Below are 15,385 nucleotides of genomic sequence, written 5' to 3'. Positions count from 1 at the left end.
ATAATAAAGAAAATTCTTTCTAGGAAACTACCAGAAAGAAAAAAATATATAACATAATAGCCTGCATCTCTTAAAAAAAAAAAAAATGACCTCTGCACTCCTGAATTTGTATGGCAAAATATTCATTTTTCACTAACTCCACCAAATCTCCTGCCTTATAATTATGAAATAAAACAACTTTTTATCCTCCCATTCCCACCCTTATTCTTTTATTGCTGTGGCTCAGATCCATCCTCTTTTTACTTACTTTTTTACCAAATGATCAGATTAGCATATTTTAGGAGATATCTACATGGATATTACTCAGAAATTTGTCAGAATCTTCTGAGTGAAAACTCTGGTTTATGTACAGTTTGCTTACATGGTGAAAGCAGGATCAAGTACACCCTGGGTCACAACCAAAACAGGCCACGTGACAGAACGTTTCATCACTGTTACCCTGCTTTACATCAGTGGGCCAAAAGGAGCCAGGATGCGCCTCCCTCCCTTTCTGTGACCTGGCAACACCTGAGGAAGTCTCAGGCAGGAGCACAAGACCTCCTGGATAGCTAAGACTTTCCACTTGATTGCATTCTCCACATTCAGATTAACGTCAAGTCCTCTAGGCTAGAAGTAGTTACTAGGTTCTCCCCTAGAAACAGAAGTTCTGGGGTAATTTCAATGATCACTAAGTGGCAACAGAAAGCACTGAGGAAAATGCGTTGCATTCTAATCAGCCCTTGTCTTGCTGAAGATGTAACACCTTTAAAAGTCAACCAGAATAGAAACTTCGATAAATACTAACTGCCCTAAGGTTACTCTCCCTGTAACCCTCCCCCTTCCCATCTCCCCTCACCCAGGGCCAAGGAGTGATCTTTCCTCACGCCCCCATTTGCTCTGACAGTCACACTTGCCCTTCTCTCGGCAGCCCTCTCACACTCCAGTGCCAAAATGCTGCCCTTTCTCCTGCCCCAGGCTTTTTCAGGAGCCAGTCTTCCTTTCCAACAGGAGTTTGTCTCTGTTGACCTCAAAATGGTGCTCAAAGCACAGGATAAACCACAAGCCACTGCCCAGAAGGCTGCTCTTCTCTCGAAACCTAAGGCACCTGGTCTCTCCTCACAGTCCACTTGTGCGAGCTACCAAGACGACCAACAACTTCCGTGAGCAAGTGTGTTTGTGAGTGTGCGTGTATTCACTGCTTCTCCAACATGGTGTAACACCCCTTGAGGGGAGTGATTTACTCAAAAAAACATGTGAGCCTCAATAATCGTGTGAATCTTAAGGAAATATTTCTAAGTGATTTAAAAACTACAGTAATTTTTCTGGTTTAGAGATTTATTTTGACAGAGTAGTGACCACTACAGATTTTAGACTATTACTCTCAATAGAGCAGTAAGGAAAAATTAGCTTACAGTGTTCTAAAAGTAAAAAGTAAAAAATGGAACACCTTAAACTAAAAAGTTAATTATAGTTCATAAGTACACATAAGAAAATATGTTTATAGGTTATTTTTAAATCAATTTTATTGAAGTATACTTTATATACAACAAAATGTACCCATTTAAGTGTAACTTTTTACCTCTCCAATCCATTATGTGATGATTTCAGAGTTTAACTCCCTAAAGGCAACCCTCACCCTATTTCTCAGGTTTCGGGGGACACTGCACTGATGCCCCCAGGATGTTCTATACCCATCACATGGCTAAGCATTCTACCTACTTTTATCTTGTCTAATCCCCAACCTCACCCTGGAATCTGCGGCACCTCCCTCAGACTTCAAAGCTTGGCCCTTTCTACCAACCCAAGCTGCTTTCTAGGCTTAGCTGCAGAAGGCCCTTCTTGAGTCCTCTGACAAAATAACAAATGGTGAATACTTGAGAAAGTAATACTTTCAACAACTGCCACTTGTTGAGTTCCACTATACCAGGAGTTTTGGAGGGCATTTTACGTTTGGAGAGAGTGTCTCAGAGACAGCGTGTTGTTGGATCATGTTGTTTTGAATGCATTCTTCCCATATGTCCTTTATTTAACATACTTAGACCATAAGGTAAAGTCATTATTGGTACTTTAAAGCCTAAGTATGCCATTTTATTCTTTGCTGGCTGCTTACCCTGTTTCTTGTTCCTCTGCTTCTCTTTTCTTGCCTTCCTGGATTACTTTAGAATTTTTCAGAACTCACTTTGATTTATTTGTAGTACTCTTGAGTACATCGCTTTGTATGGTTTTCTTGGAGGCTGCTCTAGGTATTATAGTACACCTATGTAACTAGCACAGCCTGCTGGCTCTGACATCTTACCTCTTTCAGGGACATACAGAAACCTTATTTCCATTCAGGTCGCTTTACTCTCCCCTCTTTAAAATAAAATTGTGCTAAGTGTGTCCTCCATGTACATTGAGCACATCAGATGATAATTTTTGCTTCAACCATCAAGTATGACTTAAGAGTTCATTAGGAAGAATAATGTATTATATTCACCTCAGTTTTTATTTTTACTCATTCTGAAAGTTTGTATTAGTCAGGGTTCTCCAGAGAAACAGAACCAAAGATGTGTATGTATGGAGAAAGAGATTTATTATAAGAATTGGCTCACATGACTGTGGAGGATGACAGGTCCCACAATCTCCAGTGGGCTGGCGACTGGAGATCCAGGAGAGCCAATAATGCAGATGAAGTCTGAAGGCAGTCTGCTAGAGAATTCCCTCTTGCTCGAGGAGGCCAGCCATTTTGTTCCATTCAGGCCTCCAACTGATTGGATAAAATCCACCCACACTACAGGAGTGAAATTTGTTTACTTAAAATTCATCAATTTAGGGGCTGGCCTGGTGGCATAGCAGTTAAGTTCGCATGCTCCACTTCAGCCGCCCAGGGTTCACAGGTTCAGATCCCGGGCGCAGATCGACGCACTGCTTGTCAAGCCATGCTGTGGCGGCGGCCCATATAAAGTAGAGGAAGATGGGCACGGATGTTACTCAGGGCTAATCTTCCTCACCAAAAAAAAAAAAAAAAAAAAAAAAATTTCACCAATTTAAATGTTAATCTCACCAAGAACATCCTCCAAGTTGACCACAGAATTAATCATCATACTGCTCTTTGTGTTCTGAAGTTCCAAGCCTCCTTCTCTTATTACTTCCTTTCAGTTTGGATAACTTCCTTTAGCCATTCTTTAAGAGTAGGTCAGCTGGCAACAAATTGTTTGTTTTCCTTTATCTGAAAATGTCTTTATTTCCCCTTCATTCCTGAAGGATATTTTCACCATATATAGAATTCACAACTGACATTTCTTTTCTTTCAGCAATTGAGAAATGTGTCTTCTGGCTTCCTTCCTTCTGGCCTCCAGGGCTTCAGATGAGAAGTTCACTGTCACTGGAATTGGGGTGCCCCAATTGGCAAGACATCATTTCTCGCTAGCCTCTTTCAAGATATTTTCTTGTCTTCAGTTTTCAAATGTTTGATTATGATGTGTCTTAATGTGGATTTCTTTGGGCTTATCCTATTTTGGGTTCCTTCGGCTTCGTGAATGTGTAAGTTATGCCTTATACCATATCTTGGTCAATTTTCTTCAACTATATTTTCAGCCCCACACTCTTTCTCCCATCCTTCTATAATTCCTATGATACAAATGTGGATCTTTTATCATTGTCCCAAAGTTCTCTGAGGTTGTTAATTTTTTTCAATCTATTTTTTCTCTGTTGTTCAGCTTAAGTATAGTCATACAGAGTGTAACAACATTTTAGTCAATGATGGACCGCATATACGACGGTGGTCCCATAAGCCTAGTGTGTAGTAGACTGTATCATCTAGGCTTGTATAAGTACATTCTATGATGTTCGCACAAAGACTAAGTTGCCTACTGGTGCATCTCTCCTAACATATCCCCATTGGTAAGCAATGCATGACTGATTTCTATTGATGTCTTCAAGTTCATTGATTCTTTCCTCTGTGTTTTCCATTCCACTGTTGAGCCCTTCAATTGAGTTCTTTATTTTAATCACTGGATTTTTCAGTTCTATAATTTCTGTTTGGTTCTTCTATCTTCTATTTCTTATATTTATCATTTGTTTCAAGACAATTCATAAAGCATTTTTATGATGACTGCTTTAAAGTCTTTGCCCAATACTTCCAACCCCTGGGTCACCCCAGTGTCAGTAGCTGCTGTCTTTTTTTGTTGGAGTCGAGACTGCCCTGGTTCTTGGTCTGATGAGTGATTTTCAACTGCATCCTGGACATTTTGGGTGTTATGCTGTGAGACTCCAGATCTTAGCTTATCTTCTAGCAGGGAATTACCTTGTTGAGATGTGGTACAGGACCAGGTGGGGGTGTGGCTCACCTCGCAGGGCCTCACTGACACCAGGGGGTGGAAAGCACAGGCAGACTAGTCCATCTTGCATCACCTGGTTAAGTTTCATTGCCACCACATGGGGTGAGGCTCAGCTCCTCACTGACCCACTGACACTACTCTGGTAGGGAATCAGAACACTACTTGCCTCTGCTGGGCAGAGGATGGAAGGTCAGCTTCCAGCTTGGCTCTGCTAACACTATCAGGTGGCGGAGTCTGGGTGCCACCTCCTTCTGCCAGGAGAGGGATGTAAGAATAGCTCCTTACTTAATCCCAGGCAGTCAGGGGATCAGAGGGCCATCTGCTTCCAAGGAACAGGGGGCAACACATGGTGGAAGATCACTCTCCACTCAGCCTCACTGAGCAGTTTTTCACTTGATATTTGGCTGGAGTAGAGTGGGCATCACCAAAAAGATTCTATTTTAGATTACCCTTTTCCTGGTTTTGGGTAAGAGGAACCAACTTTTCTTGGGACATTTTTCATCTATGCCCGTTGGCAGAAGGCTATAGGCTTCTTCAGCACCCTGTCTAGGTGTACGGGAGGAAAAAAAGAAGCCCAGGGAACTCACTGCCATGTTGTTCCTCAAGTCCTTAAACCCCTCAGCCGCCTGCCTTCTTCTTTCCACCTTTCAGAGTCTTTCTACATCTGCTGGTTGTGTTATCTCTAAGGTATTTTTAGTTGTAAGAGGGAGGACCTGGGATAAAGGGGCTATTCCATCTTAGCTGGATTCTTATTTTTAAATGCAACTAAAGGTCAGGAATTACTCCTGTAGTTATTACTAATATACCATACTCAAATCAATTAACTGAGAAATAAAAGCATACAAAATAGACAAAGGTAGCCAGAAATGTACTATTTTAACATACATGGAAAAGGCTGATAATTGTGTTCCAGTATCTATTCTTCTTTCTTACACAGTAATAGATTTCTTAGCTGAGCATATGGCTGTCCAACCAAAAACTCTGTTTCCTATACTTCCTTACCACTAGATCACACTGTGTGATGTGTGTGCTCTACCCAATGGGATATCAGCAGAACTGATATTCAGCTTTTGGATCACGCCTTTAAAGAGCAGAAGTGTGCCCTCTTCCTCCCTCTTGTCATTGTAAACCATGTGATAGAAGTAACATTCAAAGAGAGAGCAGACAAGACAATCTCAGAGGGAAGAGCTGCCTTACCAGCTCTGTACTGCATAATGCCAGTGTTAGATGAGAGAGGAAAAACTCTGAACCTATACCCTAACACAACCATTTTAAAAAAGGAGCACCCCATTTTTCACATATTGCCAACATATTTTTCACATCTGAAATAAGCACAGCAAAGCTTTTTTGCTTCTGCTCACTGTAAAATCCCTAGTTCTGAATTCCTGTTCAGTGTAGGGTTACTCAGGGCAGGTTACTGAATATCATTTCCCAACTTCCAGAACCCTTCTCCCTGGCAGCACAAACAGTGGTGCTAGAGCACGAAGATAAAGATTCTCACGGCTTCCATTACTAGTTTCAAACCACAGTTATGCAAAAGCCTCTTTTCTGACTATTCCACCCTTTTCTTCTCCTATGACTATTTACTATCTGAGAGAGAATCTGTTATATTCTAAGGGAGGAAAGAAAAGACAGGTTAGTGTAACAGAAATGTAGTCAACTGATTTCAGGAAACACACGTTTCTCAAAGGCCTTTTGGAAAAAAAAATGAGTCAAAAACTATGGGATATTTATGTTCTTACGACCACAACAGTGCAAGACAAAGACAGCTGGAGTTTTGCCAGGGAAACAAAGGGTCCAGATGACACCAGGCCGCACAAGCTCCCACACAGCTGCCGGCACCACGACGGGGCTCCCAGCTCAGGAGAGTGTGTCACAACAGGCCTACCAACAGCAATAAAAAACCCACATAGCACATGAAGTAAAGAGGAGAGAGTTATCAGAGGTGGAAGGACTGTGAGCTCCATTTCGGGGAACAATTGCGAAAAGAACTTGGACAAAGTGTGTGGAAGAGAAAATATAATGAAGGGAAGATTTTGGAAATAATATATACAAACCTAAAAACTTCTGGAAATGATAAATCACTGTTATTTCCCTTTCTAGTTATGGAGGAAGTCAGAGTAAATATTAAAAGGTATATCTGAAGAAACGTTAGAATGGAACACAGTAAATCTCCCTGTCTTGGTGACCTGTGTAGATGAGTTTGAGGTTGCAGCAACTGTGGCAGCCTTGGCTTACAGAGCCACATCCGCCCTCTACTATCACCCTGAGGGCTAAGCCCAACCAGAATGAGTAGTGCAAGTGGACCTGCTTCAACCATCTTCACCCATCTGTGTAATCCCGCTGGAGGATTCACACACACACACACCCCCCCCAGGTTTCACTTCTTTGCTTATGCAGCGTAGGCCACATGTTATATCATTTCAACTCTCTTGCCAGTGTCCCCATTGTCCTGACTCCTTTCTTATTCCATAACACATGCTTCGTAAGTCCTAACCTTGATGCAGACAACCACCCCCACTCCTACCCAGGCTGACAGGCACTGTAAGGAAACCACACATTCTCACTCCCACTCCCAACCAACAAACACAGACCAATTCTCAGCAATGATCCATGTACTACATGTAATAAAATCCATGTACTACATGTAATACAATCCATGTGCTTGTCCCCGGTCAGGCTCTGCTCCCATTTCCCAAAATAGGTTTCCCATACCTATCTCCAACCACCTCATTTTTCTGTGAAGACAGAGCAATGTCTCTATTTCACAGAGCAAAAAAATAGGCTATACAGCCATAGTCCCATCCTGTGGGCGAGCCACTCCAGTGCACCATGACAAACTCATCAAGGAGCCAAGGGACAGCTGACATTCTCAAGGGAAATGTGATAGTCAACAACTGTCCAATATCACACAAACGACTAGCTCGAGACAGTTCAGCTGCAATAACATCGTATCTTTGTGGAGCTGAGTTTTGGTAGCTGCTGTGGTTAACAAGCAGAGACTGAGTGAAAATCAATGTGGAACAGGAAATTCAGGGTTTAAAAGCTGTGCAGTACCCAATTTATGTAGAGCAGTTTTTCAAATGACTATTAAGTTATTGAGACATAAATACTTATTAGACTATTTGGATCTAATTACTTAATAAAAAGAACTCTTAGATTTTGGCCTCGGTGAAAAACTGACTGAGACGCTAAGACTAAGGAGACTGAGAACTGAGAAAGACTGAGAGATCTGCTCTCATACAGCAGGAACCGCCTCCACCTCCACCACACATCTGCACTCTCATCTCCATCTGAACCCATCCTCACTTTTTTCTTTTAGAGTCAAAGGGAGACATATCTCTTCTGTTCAAAACTCACTTCTCTACCACACTCTTATAAGTCACTCCTTGCCCCTCTAGATGGGAACCTCTGAAGAAGGATTATCATAGCGATGTTAAACTCCGGAGTGTGATAATGAGGAACAGTGTCTGTTTTCACAGGATATATACTGAAGTATTTAGAGGTGAAGTAGTAACATGATGTCTCAACTTACTTTTACAATTGTTCAAAACGGTGGGTGGTGGGGGTGAGATCTGGCAAATTTTAACAATTGGTGAACCCAGGTAAAGGATTCACTGTACTCAAGTATTCATTGAACCCCTTTCAAGTGTGAAATTTTTCAAAATAAAAAGTTAGGGGGATATGCTATCACTACATATTGTGATGACAAATAATGATCAAAAGGTGATTTTATTTCAAACCCCATGTGCTAGTTGAAAACAAAACAAAAAATCTTATTACCCAATTATTATTTGTAGATTAAGTTATATAGCTGAAAACCAAAGAGAATCTGGTAGGATGGCAAACTATAAAATTAATATACAAAAATGCTTTGCTTTCTTGTAGACAAACAACAAACAATATATAACTGAAAGATCCCCCTAAGTGATATTAATAAAAGTCTTAAAACATTTAAGAATAAATTTAAATAATGTACTGAATCCATATGAACAAAATATTACTGAGTGATGTTTTGACAATAAAGATTCAATATTGCAAACATGTTCAGTTCTCCCCTGTAGCAATATAAAAATTTAATGCAATCAAAATAAAAATACCGACTGATTTTTAACTAGGCAAAATTTTAAAGTTTGGATTAATAATAAACCAGAAAAGGAAAGTAAGAAACATACAAACATTTGTTTATCATTATAAAGAGAAACACAGCAAAGACAAACCAGAAAAACAAGTAGGAAAGGCTGAGAGGAATGGGGCAGAGGGCACAGGAGGGAGCCATTCTTCTCTGAGTGCTCCTTGTTTGCATCATTTTGACTTCAAATGTAAATTAATATTCAAATATTCGAAACCTAAATCCCCAGCCCTCGATCCCTACTCTGCTTTGGGCTGTCTTTGTGGTCGCACTAACCTAACCCTAATTGAGGGCAGTTAACTGAGGGCTGTGGATCATAAGAATGGGAAAGGGATGGGCCTAAAATAGAAAGGAAACTGAATCAAATTACCCTGTACTTACCTTAAATCCTGACTGCTTTTTAGTAGGTTTACTTACAGTGGTATGGGCCAACCAAGTGTGAAACTATTTCAGACACGATGCAGGATTGAGCAAATGAGTGAATGAATGTGCTGCCCCTGTTGGGAGCCAGGGTCCTCACCGTGGAGGAAGGGACGCACAAATATGAACTAAGGGAGACAGGCAGGAGACATGCGAGGATGGACTGGATTGGAGCGTGAACTCACGACTCCTGAAATACGCATGTGTACTGCACTAGAAGACATGGTGGGGTTTTAAAAAATAGTAATTTTAAACTTGGGAAGTATTTCTAAGCAAGTCACAAGAACCAGAATCTGTAAATGAAGAGACTGCTCATGTAACTTGCTTGCGTTGTGTATGTTTAACAATAGTGACCTACGGATTACGATGATACTATGTGGCCGCTAAAAACAATGAGGCAGCTCTCTGATGAAAAGATGTGTGACAATACCTGAGATGCAGTTAATTGAAGGAAAAAAGGCCAGAATAATATGGGTTGTATTAATAGGGGTGCAGAGGAGATTTATAAATGCACAGAATGCCCCAGAAGGATACAAAAGAAACTGCTAATGGAAGCTGCCTCTTGGGGAAGAACTGGAAGTCAGAGGTTGACAGAGACTTAACTTTTCACTCCATGAACCCTTCTCGACTGTTTGATTTCTTATGATGTGCAAGGAGAATTTATTCCAAAATATTTTAATACATCATTATTTAATATAAACATTTTCTGCTTTTTAAAAATAAAATAATGGCCATTTTCAAATAGCACTATAGCTGAGTGAGACAGGCATGCCTACACTGTGCAGGAAAAGGTATAAGGCAGCACATGCTTTCTACAACATAATGTGGCATTCTGTAAAGAACTTAAAAGAGTCTTGTTAATTCATCCAACTGTAAATCCAACTGTAGGAATCTATCCTAATGAAATAATTAAAGATACATACAAAGATGCATTATTTATAATATTGAAAAAGTATTAACAACTTAAATGTTAAATAATAAAGGAAATGATCAAATATCATTACGCTATGTCCAGATGCTGAAGACTTTAATAAAGTATTTAAAATATCGACATGGGGAAACACTCATGATACAGTAAGTGAAAAGGGGGAAAAATATATTTAGAACATATCAAGGAAAAAGGGCACGTTACAAACAGTAGCTTAACTATTTTTGTAAAAAAAACTATTCTTAAATATATAAACTATTATGGAAAGCATGTATAGCAAAAAATAAGTCTGAAAGACTATACATGCATTTTCTCCAACCGGTGTGATTATTAGTTCTTTTAATAATGTTACTTTTTTTAATCTGTAGTTTCTAACTTTTTTCAAAATAAACATGCATTACTTATACAATAAAATTTAAAAAGATAAAAAATAAATTATTTTATATTAAAAATTAAAGGCATATACAAAAAGATATATAAACCGATGTAGAAAGTATGAACTCAGTTTTTAGGATGCAAATTTTATATATGCAATTTAAATACTGTATTTGTTTTTCTGTCTCAGGAGAAAAATATACCAAATAGTTATCTGTAATTATCCCTGGATGGTACATTAGAGGTGATTTTATTTTCTCCTTTTTACTTTTTGCATTTTCCTAATTTCTACAATAATAATTGCTGGGAGTGGGGGTAATGTTTTTAAAACAACAGCCATTTATACTTTAAATTAGGCCCACCCACTCCAGCCACGGGGAGGCCTCTTTTCTACACATCAGCAACACAGCCCGAGACCATGCCTGGGATCCTTTCAGGATTGTCCACTGTGGTGCATAAACTGCCTTGGGTCATCATGAATTTCTTTTCTTCTCCCAAATTCCCACAAGTCAGGGGATCCAAGAGACAACTGAGGAGATTCTACTAGCGTCAGAGGCAGAAAATTTACTTTTGGCCACTGTAGAATCCTACAAAAGTTAATTTCTGTTAAAAAAAAAAAAGGGGGGGGCGGGGCGGGAAGGGGGACCTGTTATAGCCAACGGGGACATATTTTGATCCTCCAAATACACTACACATTAAAATGTCTCTGCCCTAATGTACTGCCCTAAGGTATGGCCAGAAAATAAAAGGTTTTATCAGTGAACTGAAGATTAGCCCAAGCAAATTTAACGATAATTAACTCCTTGAAATCTATACGGAAGGCTTTTTAAACTGGTTTATACCTAAAATCCTCCTGACTAAGGATTAGATGCATTTTAAAAATCAGTTAACAAAGTATAGGCCAAAATAATTAATTACCTCTTCCTTTTCATGCAGCATAATATGCGCTTTGAGACTAGCCACTCTGGAGAATTTCTTGTTACACACAGGACAGGTAGGATCTTCCCCATTGTGGGTACATTTATGAAGTGTCAGGTTGAATTCAACATTAAATGTTTGGGGGCACTGGTCACATCGATGTGGCTATGTGGAGAGAAAAGTCAAGAAGCCACTGAAACATAATCTTTCCACAATAAATATCACTCAAATATTAACAAGTACCATAATTTACAGGCAATCTTGCTAAGGAAATTCTGAAGTCAACAAATCCAAAATGGACACAGTAGAGCTCCTTACAGAATTTCTCAAAGAATTATAAGGACGACAACACGTCTATATAGAAAATATTTCTAATGAGAAATGCTGCATATAAATGTATCAGGATGTAGTCTCTATGAAAATAAACGTGAGAAACTTCAACTCATTGGGTGGGATTTTTCCCTTCTTTTCTGACCAACTCCATTGCTATAAACAAAACCACTTCAAGTAAAATAAGTAATCATAAAAATTTTTACTAGATTTTAACAGAGTTACTTATCCCAGTCTAAAATTTTCCCAAAATGCCATTTACTTGTAGAAAGATAAAATAATCACTGGTATTTTTCTCTGAAATATCAAGACTCTAATGAGTCAGTATTTTCACATTTTCAACTTGGGAGAATAATGCCAGTGGGTACTGGTGTTAGTATTATATTATTTTAGTTACTACATTATCATTCATGCTGAAAGGCAGAACTGGTCATATCCTGTTTCTAGAGAAGAGATCCCTGGTATTTTTCTGGTCTGAAATGGCTCACTAGCTGACATTCTCCAAACCTAGAGAAAAGTTGGCTACCACTTTTTCAATTGTAGTTGTTTTAACTGCCCCTTTCCATCTATCAGGCAGATCATTCCATTAAGACACTAAGATCCTTGACATATCCCACAAGGGGCGCTGCAAAAAGGGGTTCAAATCTCTATTTAAGATAGTGTTGCTCCTGCTGAAATACGATCTAAAATATCTCAAATACCATTTTAAAATGCAAGATCACTTAAGGGTAACACTCTCTGCTGGAGAAAAACACATCAAGATATACCAATTCTCTGCTCAGTCATATAGGAAATCGAAACTACTGAAAAAAGTCATATTTTAAGAGTATTTCTCTGTCCACTCATAAATAACTTCAATACACACATAGATTCACTACATAAGCTCTCACTTTCTCTCATTATCTAATAATGGCTAGGAATACAACTACAACTAAAAACAAAAGGTCAAAATATTCATATAATATAAAATGCTCTGCAATTTAGGAACCTAAATTATGAGAAAAATTTTTATTTTACATGTTGATTTTTACAATACCTCCAGTTTCAACGCTCACATTTCTGACATCCCTTTTGAAAATACATACCTTGTCATTTCGCTCGTGATCCCTCATGTGGCGTTGAAACTGGGACTCTTTTGGAAAAGATAGCAGACAGATTTCACATTTATGGAAGTTTGGAACTTGACAGGCATAATTAGTGTTCTCCGCATTCAATGTTAAAACTCCATCTATAAAATTGCATAAGTATAGACAATAAATACCAGTTGTTATTCTCATCACACCAATAAAACTAAATTATTTGGTTATTGTTTAGAAACCAAATTATGTCAGAGATTTATGAAAGATTTTAGATGAAATTAATGATATCTTAAAATTTTTAAATGGACATGTTTTTAAGTTAGAAATGAGAAATGTTGAGATGACTGAGACAAAGGACAACAGAATTCTAAACACTTGTTAGTAGGATTTTTAGAAACCTGAAACTAAATTCCTGAAGCTTGATGCCTACGCAAAGACACGCAAAAGCTGTAATGTTTTTTAACCTTGCCTACCTGCTTAATATTGTTTCAAAGTCACTACAAATCAGGGAGGCATTTGACCTCTAAGCCACTTGGAGAGTTCATCAATAACCCACATTGCTGCTTAAATCACTAAGTAAACAAAACTCTAGTAGAAATATAAAAGCTAATTCACTAATTCAATCTACCTCTGAATACAAAGCAGGATTAAGTCAAAAAGAAAAAAACTTTTGTTCTGTCATATAGTTATGGTTTAGGAAGATAAAGGATTGTAATGCTTTGGACAATCCTCAGGTTTCACGATGTGTGTCTATAAATCCATTTAGGTAAACAGCTATAAATGTAAAAGTACTTTCAAATAACAATAACTATGTAATAATCACAAAAATTTGTCAAGCATGTCATAAAATAAAGATGTCCCAAACCTCTACAATTCTTTAAAATAAGTAAATATACCCTAAGTCCTATAATCTGGGGACAAATATATAATACCTATTAACGATAGAAAGACTAGAAATATGTCCCATATGACTCTCTGTATCAAATTTGACCCCAAAATACTAGAATTTAGAAATTTGGAAGTAGAGTAGGGGTTAATTTTGGGACTCAAGTAAGCTCAAGAAACTCTTCTACTTCTCAAACACCCATGTGGTAAACATAGGCATTCCAAATTTTCTACAGACCTGTAAAGCCCTCTTTTGAGAAAACAGCCTGCAGTTCCAACTTTGGCCAACAGCCCTCCTGGCCTACAGCAGAATCTGCGTTAAAGCAAGAATTGCGAAATTCCAAAGGATGGGAGGTGGGGTGCAAACAGTGTAGGAGGTAGAGCAGAGACAGATGGAGAAAGCTAGCAACAGCTTCAAAAATTCGTCTGGCAGATCCTCGAATAAAGCAAATTCCAGTTTTGAGAAATACTAATGTCATTCAAAAAACTGCAACTTCATTCACAAACAAAATGGGTCTACTAAGGAAAAGATAAACAATTCTTATTCTATTTATTCTTAACTATATCCACATTCTATTCAAAGACCATACTTTCAAAATTTCGACACTAAACTAATAACAAAATGTTTTATGACTCCCCAAGTCCAAATGAAATGATTGTTGGGACCACATCAATTAATATATTATTCCCTTTGGATAAGTTTGTACAATGGGAAGAAACAGTTTAGAGGTTAGGAATGTACAAATATCTGTTGAAAATTGTGTTTTAAGAACCCAGTAGCAAGTGTTCTAACTTAAAGGCTGAATACAGTAATGAAAGAGCTCCTAAACTTGATTTCTAAAATGCAAAATTAAAAAGCTATTTCAGGACACAGAATGAAACAATTTTCATAGCCTCTATGTTGAAACTACTTACTGTATTACCCAAAAATGAGAAGGAATTTAATTAACTGCAATTGACAGATAAAACCCTGAGAGACAAGAAACTATATATTTAAAACTGAAAAATGATGTCATTTTGCTTATGAACTAAAACTTTTCCAGAAAAGATTATGTTAATAAGCAAGACTTTTCTCCTTAACAAAGCTCAAAACATAATAAAATTACTTTTTCAGTAAGCCCTTTCCCCCAGTGATAATATAATATTAATTTGGTTCAAAGACAAACTTGAAACAACAATAATTCAAATTAAACTGTAACTGGAGGGGGAAAAAAGAAAACATGTTTTACTTTCCATGTTGAGCATAATTTTAAAATCCACAGCATCTCTACACTTTCACTTTGCTTTAGGGGAACACACTTTGTAAACGTGGCCATTGCTCTTTGCACCGACAAAGTACGAAGCCTTTCTCCCAAGACTGGCGGGCCTCTATCATCCACACTTTGCTTTCTTCCTGCTCAGTCAGTCCTTTCTGGGCCCTTGCTTTCTTTCAGTGTCCTAGGCCTCAAAACAACCCTTTCGTCCACCACCTCTTCAAGTTCATTCAAATTTCTGGTCCCCAGAGCATTTGTTGTTCAGAAAGAGGTCTATGAAATTAATGTATCCTTAGGATGGGCTTCAGGAGATCCATGAACCCGGTGAAAAGTACATGCAAATACTATACATCTGTGCATATATCCATTGTTTGTGTTGGGGGGTGGGGGTGCGGTGTCTCCAAATACTATACATCTGTGCATATATCCACTGTTTGGGTTGGGGGGTGGGGGCGCAGTGTCTCTGCAGCCACAGAGGCCATTGGATTTTTTTTAAGAGGCTAGGGATCTAAGTAAGGTATGATCAAATGATTGGTGGCCTCTTAATGGTCAGCCCTCCTGAGGATAGCTGCATTTATAAGAGGCAGCTAGAACTTCACATGAGATTTTTGGCAATACATATTCCTAACGTCTCCCAAATCAGAATAGGTGTTCTCTGTAGCTCCCCTCTCCACACGTGCAAAGCACGCACAAAGGTACTGCATTTAGCAATGCTCAAATCTAAGAATTCACCCAGAATAATATTTTTCAACTAGGTGTTTCTGCTC

General features: G+C 38.5%; 1 protein-coding gene across 7 annotated transcripts in view; it reads right to left on the bottom strand.

Moving 5' to 3' along the window:
* The window catches only part of ZNF236 (zinc finger protein 236), a 119,103-nt gene that overhangs the window by 84,489 nt on the left and 19,229 nt on the right, over nt 1-15,385 (bottom strand). For all 7 annotated transcript variants that reach the window (XM_087439350.1, XM_087439345.1, XM_087439349.1 and 4 more), the window contains exons 2-3: nt 12,487-12,629; nt 11,072-11,236 (exon numbers count right to left, since the gene is read on the bottom strand). In XM_087439350.1, coding sequence (XP_087295476.1) covers nt 11,072-11,236; nt 12,487-12,629 — 308 coding nt within the window. The remainder of the gene's footprint in view (nt 1-11,071; nt 11,237-12,486; nt 12,630-15,385) is intronic.

Source organism: Ceratotherium simum, chromosome 14, assembly GCF_057802395.1.
Source record: "Ceratotherium simum simum isolate JZ-2026a chromosome 14, ASM5780239v1, whole genome shotgun sequence".
In the NCBI taxonomy this organism is placed as follows: Eukaryota; Metazoa; Chordata; class Mammalia; order Perissodactyla; family Rhinocerotidae; genus Ceratotherium; species Ceratotherium simum.
Note: the sequence above shows the minus strand (reverse complement) of the source record. Positions and strands in the feature narration are given on the sequence as shown.